Below are 8,555 nucleotides of genomic sequence, written 5' to 3'. Positions count from 1 at the left end.
CGGGGGCCGACATCGTCTACCAGACACCTTTGACCCAGTTTTGACGTAACACTTCAAAGAAGCCAAGTGACAAGCTTCACAGTCTACTGAGGAAAACCAGAGAGTGACTGGTCGAAAGCTCTAGGTGAGAGAATTTTTTGTGCTGGACCAAAATGATGTAAACAAGTGAAAGATGAGGAAATTTTCTGGTTAAGTAGCGAGGAAGCCTCCCTCTACTGACTCTACTAGTCTAAATCTGAAGTAGTTTCCTACAGAGGTAGTCTAAATCTGAAGTAGTTTCCTACAGAGGTAGTTTAAATCTGAAGTAGTTTACTACAGAGGTAGTTTAAATCTGAAGTAGTTTCCTACAGAGGTAGTTTAAATCTGAAGTAGTTTCCTACAGAGGTAGTTTAAATCTGAAGTAGTTTCCTACAGAGGTAGTTTAAATCTGAAGTAGTTTCCTACAGAGGTAGTTGGAGGTAGTTTTATAAAGAGGAAGTTAAGACAAGTTTAAACAGTTCATTGAAATGACAAACTGTAACAGTTGATGTCCATTATGATGATGTAAACAAGTGAAAGAAGGTGATTTTCTGGTTAAGTGGCGAGGAAGCCTCCCTCTACTGGCAGGTTTGTTCCAGTCATCATGGCTGCCTTGTCACTAAGCAGGAACAGGATGGCATGGACCACGTCTTCTACCTCTGTGGGAAAATCAAACAACAAACATCAATATGGAATTTTTACTAGCATTTTCCATATGACAGGACAACATTAGTTGTGTATACATGTATGCTCGTGCACTTTGACTGCGAACGATTTAAGCCCTGGTCACAACCCGCCGTGCGTGCTTTTTGTCCGTACGTTTTTTGGGAGGCCACGTCTGCTACGTTTTTCTGAAAATGTGCGTTGTACGCTCATAGGCTGTACTGGGCACGCGCGTCGCACGCACGGGTGGTGAATCCGCAGACCGCACGCATGAAAAGTTTTACATGCACTTAAAGTTCTACGGCGTGTCTGCGTGCTCCCGAATCTGTAGGATTCCGTACGGAGGCGGTACTCACCACGCACGGATGCCCTACGTTTTCCCACGTTTACATAGACAGCACGCAGAAGCACGTACGGCGGGTTGTGACCAAGGCTTAAGTCGTTTTTATGCACTAAACGCTGAAGTTCAATTAAAAATTAACTCACCTAGAAACTTGCCCAGAGGTATCCTGGCCAGCATGGGCCCTGACTTTGCCGGGTCACTCCAGACTTTTATCCCCATGTCTGTCATCGTTATAGTTGGGTTTACTGTGTTCACACGAATCTGGGGGGGGGGCATCATTTTAATGACCTCTTTATTATTTATCTTTTTGTTGAAAAGGGTAGGCACAACCACATTCCATTACAACAAAGAATTTGTCATTACCGTAACCTGAATGAAATCGAAGACGAGAGTCATTTTATTGTGGACTGTACTCTATATAATAATGAAAGATTCTCTTCAATTGTATACAAGATTATTTCCCTAGTTTTATAATCTTAGAAAAGAAACATTCACATGCCTCATGAAACTCGATAATCCTCGTACTATAAGCTCCATATGTTCTTACATTTACAACTGTCTTAAGAAGCGAGAAGAAGCAGAACCTGTACATATGTAGTTTTACTATAGATATATTTTAGTCTACCATCGCTATTTGCCATGACCTGTACTTAGTTCGAATGAGCAAAAATGTACAATAAAGGTCTTTCATTCATTCATTCATTATTTTTAATTACAGGCTCATAAAAGAAAAAAATATCATTCATGCTTTCCTGCAGTTAACACTTTAACATCCTTGGTTTCATCGGATGTAGGTGTTTAGCTATTATGAGAAAGGCAGTGAGTTTACCTTAAAATTCAGGGACAAGTAATTCTTTATGTTGTGAATTAAGTTAGACTTTACAATTTCCTCGTTTACCTACCTTGTGTGGCCCAAGCTCCAGTGCCATCACTTTACTCATAATGTCCAATGCTCCTTTGGAAGCACCTATAGCAAAAGAATTTTAATTCTAAGAATTTTAATTTTAAGAATTTTCATTCATTTTACTTAAAAGTAAAATGAATATTGTTTTATTGCAAATTCGTGCCCGATGGCTAATTGCAGGAACAGAAGAAACATTTGGTATAAGAAACAGATAATTAGTACACATAGAACTACTGATAACTACTAAGAAACTACAAGTAAAAACTACTGGGTTTGACTTCTTTTTTGAAGACAAAGGAAGACAAAGGATCCCACTTTTTCTGTAATTTGTGGGTTTTAGGATGTTAAGAGGAGAGTAGTTTTATTTTCATTTGTATATGTGTGAAAGTTTGCCAATGGGTAGAATTTGGAGGCTACGTCAAAGAGTTCATTTCGTTCATTGCTATAGAGGGTACAATTTGAGATAAAATACGTTTCGTCTTCCACCGTATTCAACGTACAATGTTTGCAAATTCGTTTAAGACATTAAGACATATTCACAAAGTGTATGTACCATTCTTGGTACATACATGTATTATTGAAAATTGAATTAGAATTTACAGTCAGGTTGGCATTTTCTCAAATCAGAAAATATGAAGGGTATTACTACTTACAGTATGAAGTATGTTCTTTCAGTGCACGTTTTGCGGCCGGACTTGAAACATTCACAATAGAACCTCCCGTGCCTCGTTCCACCATTCCTTTTGCAACTATCTGGGAAAGGTACGGCAAATAACCAACATTTCCCATTAGGCCATGTTGATTTGATTATATGGATGACATCCTCCGGGAACCTCAAAACTGATGCGCGCGTGCGAATAAAAAAAAAGTTTGCAAAAAAAAAGTTGTTTTCATTATGAAATATACGTGGTTTTGAAGGTTGAACAAATGGGACAGAATATGGTTTGGCGAATAATCTAGTCTTCAAGTTCATTTCTTTACAATTTCGTCTTTTGTCGTTTGATTTTGGCATTCATAGTTTTTATTTATTATTTTTTTGTAACTTACGGTATATTTTTGCTCATTTTGCAACTGTTTTGTACGATTTACAGTATGGTTGAAAACTTTTTTTTTTTTGGAAACGGCCGAAAATTCATGCGCGCGCGGATGTCATCCATATAATCAAATCAACATGGCCTTAATGAAAAGTTTATTGCAAATTATTGCCCGGAGACTAATTGCAAATTACAAAACACAATGGAATAGAGTATAAAATAACTAAAGTCTACATGATGAAGGTAGCTGTCTAGAACTATAACTATGTCTAAAACTATGTCTGAAGGGTTTGACTTCTCTTCTGTAAACCATATGGAAGACGTAATGTCCCACCTTTTCCAAAATGTGTGGGTTTTGGGAAGTTAATTTCAGGGGTCCAGAGAAGTTAAGAGAAGAATAGTTTTTTCTTGGTCTGTAAGTTTAGAGAAATTGGGATGAATTGTAGAAGTTTGAATAGTTAATTCATTTGGAGCGTTGTTATGTAATGAACTAATGAAGTCTACTAGTTCTTTGTAGACCTAATGTTCATAGACTCCAAGATACCTTTTAGAGGAAAAAGAAAAAAAATAAATGAACGTGGCGTGGCTTAAAGTCATTGTTAAGCGCAGAAGCTATCAGCTGACACCTATATAAGGCCACAACAAGTAAATTCTATGGATTACATCCTTCACAAACTCCAAATTTAATGCGAGCGGGCGAAAAAACAAGGCGGGACGAAAAAAAACAAGGTTCCTAAAATTTAAAATTTTGACTCAATTACTGTACAAATGGTTTTGATTCATTGGGAACATCACATATACACAGCCACCATCACATATCACTAGTACTGTATCAAAGTAAAAAAACAAGCTTAGCCTATTAAATCAGAGCCTTTTTTTGTCTCCTCTCTTCATATATCTGCTGTCCACCTTCCGGCATGGCAACAGACATCTTTGTCCATTTTCGGCATGTTGACCACTGTCAGAAGGCAACAAAATTTCTTGTCCTTTTTCCCAACATCGGGTGAAATTCAATGCGCGCGTTGATGTCATCCATAAAAATTACTTGCTGTGGCCTTACAGAAACTCCGCTCTCGTAAGCGTAGAAATGGCAGCTCCCTGCTCGCTACAAGCGCGATTTAATCAGGCTGCAGCCTTTGATCTTTCACAAAATTTCCAAGACCGTGTCTTACTTGTCAAAAGCATCCAAGGTAACATCCAGGAATGACTGGAGTATGACAATCCCAGCATTGTTGACCAGGAGGTCAATGGGTCCAACAGACTCCACCGCTGTCTTGGTGGCTTCTGGGTCTGCAAGATCACACTGAACAGGGTGGATACCTGGGCACTATTAAGAGACAAATAAGGTGTTAAAAAAGACAAAAAGTTACTCAAATTCCACCTTCCGTAAGCTAGATCATATGACACATCATGTGTTATTTGCGATGGTTATAGCCCCAGCCATCGCTTATTTCTCTAATAACGTTATGTATTTTTATGTTCACCGAAGGAAAACATTGTTTTTACTCAGTTTCCTCTTCTCCAAACACTAACCTCTGACCTGACCAATGACATGATTTGTTGACGTCTGTCACCATGGTGACTGATGTTGGGTTACATAATGTTGCAATTTTATGGTCTGCTCTACTCCTGTGACCATATACTAGTAGTACATGTATGTGAATGTGAATGTGTTTGAGTAAAAATTAACAGGGCAGACCATGTCCGAAGGTAAACATTATGCATTTGCTTTGCAAATGTTACCTTTCTAGTTCATGTCTACGTTTACAATTTCAGCAGAAATTTCGAAAGTATTCGAAAGAAAGAAAGAAAATCGGGATCGATCTCTATACATACCTCTTGTACCAGACTGTCCAGGTCTTCCTGAGTCCTACTGAGAGCAAACACCTCAGCACCGCACTTATACATGGTCTTGGCTACATCACGGCCAATACCTGTGGACAAGGACAAAACGCACCGTTTTTGTATTGCCAAGGCCACACCGTCTGAATTTTATGGATGACATCCTCTGAAGACCCCCAAACTAGTGCGCGCGGGCGAATAAAAAAAATCCGGCCAAGGATAAAAATGCTGCTAAACCACAGGAAGACAAAGCTGGTATTGTGAATTTGCGAAATTGAAAATATCAGAGTTATCAACCAAGAATTGAGGTATTCAAAAACCCCAGAACTATCGTAGACTGGAACTTGTTGCCACCAAGCACAGTAGGGGCATCATCACTAGAAAGCTTTAAACAACTGCTGCAATCAAATGTGCAAAGATTGAGTGTAACAAGCCGTTCGGTGTGATATAGCTAGCTGCCGCCGCGCCGCGTGCCTGCGAAGCTGGTGTGTTACGCCGAAGGGCGGTTATACCGGCTATACTGATACAGATACAGATGCGGCAGTACTTAGCGACGTGCCTTACAAGCCGGCACTGTACGGTATGTACAGTTCTTGAGTCGTGGGGGGCTCCGGTAGCCTGAGCACCTGGCTCCATATTGTCACCATGTGGTACCGGACTAGCCTCTGCCAGGCACCGCGGATCGCTGGAAAAAATAGTAGAAATTGGCCGAAATAAAGGGATAGTATACCAGAGAAGAGGGCCATAGAAGCTCCAATTTCCGTGGGTCGCAAATTGGAGCTTCTATGGCCCTGGATCTTCTCTGGTATACTATCCCTTTATTTCGGCCAATTTCTACTATTTTTCCAGCGATCCGCGGTGCCTGGTAGAGGCTAGTACCTGACGACAGGCTTTGACAAGAGGAATGAGAGCCTGTCGTTTTCGAGAGGTGCAGAAATACAAACTGGTCGCTGCATTTCCCACACTGAAGAGTAGAGCATCATCAACCACCTGTTCATACCATACAAGCAGAGTGATGGGTACCGTACAGCAGCGCTCCTAGCGATAAGGGTGCAAACTGCAGAGTGACGGGCAGCATTCTGGAGGAATGTCATATATCTCAAACTCTGTGATGACATTTGATAGATGCATACCATCATCAAGTTAGTTTTACTGGAGGAAAATCTCCATGCTTTTTGCTTTGCCGGTAAGAGTTTTCTTCATAGTCACAAGTTGTACCACCGCTTTCTTGATTCTTATGTTGCATGTTCAACTCCTTTTTCACTCCGATTCTCGTACTGAACGGGGTTTTTTTGGCGACGTCTCAGGGAGGAGCCTAATGGTACAGTATTGTGTGCAGTTTGCAAGAATTCTAGGAATGGTACAGGCATTTTGTCCACAGGCATGTGGAATGTCCACAGGCATTTCTCTGACCCACATCTATGCCCACATTCCTGGAAACCCTTGGGAAGACTCTCTTCCTGGGATGGCCCTACTTTCTGTGAACCCGGGGCTCGTTCACTATACACTCAGGGGAGGAGTGCACTTTATCTGTCTAGACTTAACAGGTACCAAGTCTTCCTCAAAATCATGAAATGATGGCAGTGCCATGCAAACAATAACCCAAACAGCAACCACCGTCGCCATGGCAATGTATGTGTTCATTGCCAGTCTTGTTTGTCATTGGGTTCACAGCGTGTTTCGTCTACTAAACCACGGCCCTTATTTTCCAAGACAAGAATTCAAAGCATGTTGTTTACAAGTGTATTTTTGAGTACCCGATCAAAGTGTTGTGGGTGCTTTTACGGGAGTTGAATAAGACCAAAGAGCACTTCCCATATATACACCCCTCTATGCATGTAAGAAATCGGAGAAATTGGTAGTTTGTTGATTTTAAACGCATTGTTACATGCATGTAACATACTAATAAGTAGTCACAAAGAAAACGTTTTCACTTAGTTTCTTCTGTATGCATATGGTACTGTGTTGGTCTTGTTGATACATTTAAAGCTTCGGTCACAACCCGCCGTACGTGCTTCTGCGTGCTGTCTACGTGCAAAAACTTGGGCAAACGCAGGGCATCCGTGCGTGGTGAGTAACACCTCCGTACTGAATCCTACGGATTGGGAAGCACGCAGACACGTCGTAGAACTTTAAGTGCATGTAAAACTTTTTCTACGTGCGGTCTACGGATTCACAACCCGTACGTACCGTACGGAAGAAGCACGTGTGAGTACGGCCTCCTTACGGTAAAGTTGCAATCGCACAGAGATCGTACGTTGTAAGCACGTACAACTCACCACTTGCGCAACGTACGATGCACGCAACCGCTCACGGCCAGACTTCGCATGCAGACCACACTCTTACACCTTGCGCAACCGTTTGAGCCACTCCTTCCCTACGTTTTCAGAAAAAATCGTAGCAGACGTAGCCTCCCAAAAAACGTACGGACAAAAAGCACGTACGGCGGGTTGTGACCGAGGCTTAAGCGAGGGTGTCGACGTCTGTCAATGACAAGTATTTTACGAATTTGGACCTTCGACAACGGTATGTGCAACTTGCTACGACGGTGAATAAAATGAATACACATATGACTAGAGAAGTAACATTTGCAAAGCAAATGCATAATGTTTACCTTCGGACATAGTCTGCTCTGTTAATTCTTACTCAAACACATTCACATACTTGTACTTCTAGTATATGATGACAGGAGCAGAGCAGACCATGAAATTGCAACATTATGTAACGCAACACCAGTCAGACGTCAACAAATCATTTCATTGGTCAGGTCAGAGGTCACTGTTTGGAGAAGAAGAAGAAACTGAGCAAAAACAATGTGTTTTCCTGCGGTAAACATAAAAATCTTTTTGGTCTGTGAGGTCTTTGTCGTTACACTGTACCATGAGAGGCCAGAATTTTGCACTTATCTATCTGTACATTATTATACATACGCAATGAAGAGTAAAGGAAGAGACTCGATGCACATTGTAGGGCACGGTAAGTTGATCTGCGGAGAATATTGCTTTCTGCAATGGTTTGATTACATTTGGATATTGATGAACTACTGACGCATTTCGTGAAAATTGTTTTGCGAACTCCCTTAGTCAGCTAGTTTTTTTGCCACATCAGTCTTTTTTACTTCTGACAGCAACTTCGAAAAATACTCAACAGCCTAAAAAGATTACCTTTAAAAGTGTATACGTGTACTATGCTACACAAAGGTAGGTTTTACGTATTACTGCTTGGTTGATACGCAAAAATCGGTGTCCCACAAATATGTGTCAGTACCAATCAAAGTGTACAAGGAGTCTCTACCAGACTAACTACGCTGGCTATACATGTATATGAGAATGATTGCCAGGGGAGTTTGGCCGCCTTGTAGGTTTGACTGGCCGCGCAGTTCGGAGGGAAAGAAACTACTCCCTTGGGAAATTTTACTCTCTTTCTTGCCGAACTCTACGATCCGTATTCCCGTAGAAAGGCCTGGTGGAGGCTAAATTTTACTCTCTTTCTTGCCGAATTCTACGATCCGTATTCCCGTAGAAAGGCCTGGTGGAGGCTAAATTTTACTCTTTATTTTGCCGAATTCTACGATCCGTATTCCCGTAGACTGAAGTCCTGGTGGAGGCTAAATTTTACTCTTTATTTTGCCGAATTCTACGATCCGTATTCCCGTAGAAAGGCCTGGTGGAGGCTAAATTTTACTCTTTATTTTGCCGAATTCTACGATCCGTATTCCCGTAGAAAGGCCTGGTGGAGGCTAAATTTTACT

The 8,555-nt window shown here is 41.2% G+C and overlaps 1 protein-coding gene across 1 annotated transcript; it reads right to left on the bottom strand.

The window, feature by feature from the left end:
- Positions 1 to 460: 460 nt before the first annotated feature.
- On the bottom strand, positions 461 to 5,440 carry LOC109483893 (L-xylulose reductase-like). Its single transcript, XM_019787033.1, has 7 exons — positions 5,431 to 5,440; positions 4,799 to 4,896; positions 4,135 to 4,289; positions 2,582 to 2,688; positions 1,927 to 1,991; positions 1,168 to 1,285; positions 461 to 677 (listed from the first exon to the last, which is right to left on the bottom strand). The coding sequence occupies exons 1-7, from the start codon at positions 5,438 to 5,440 to the stop codon at positions 574 to 576; spliced, it is 657 nt and encodes a 218-aa protein (XP_019642592.1). The 3' UTR covers positions 461 to 573.
- Between the last annotated feature and the right edge of the window lie 3,115 nt (positions 5,441 to 8,555).

Source organism: Branchiostoma belcheri, unplaced genomic scaffold (genome assembly GCF_001625305.1).
Source record: "Branchiostoma belcheri isolate BF01 breed outbred unplaced genomic scaffold, Haploidv18h27 scaffold67, whole genome shotgun sequence".
NCBI classification, from domain to species: domain Eukaryota; kingdom Metazoa; phylum Chordata; class Leptocardii; order Amphioxiformes; family Branchiostomatidae; genus Branchiostoma; species Branchiostoma belcheri.
The sequence above is the reverse complement of the archived record's forward strand: the minus strand, read 5'-3'. Positions and strand labels throughout refer to the sequence as shown.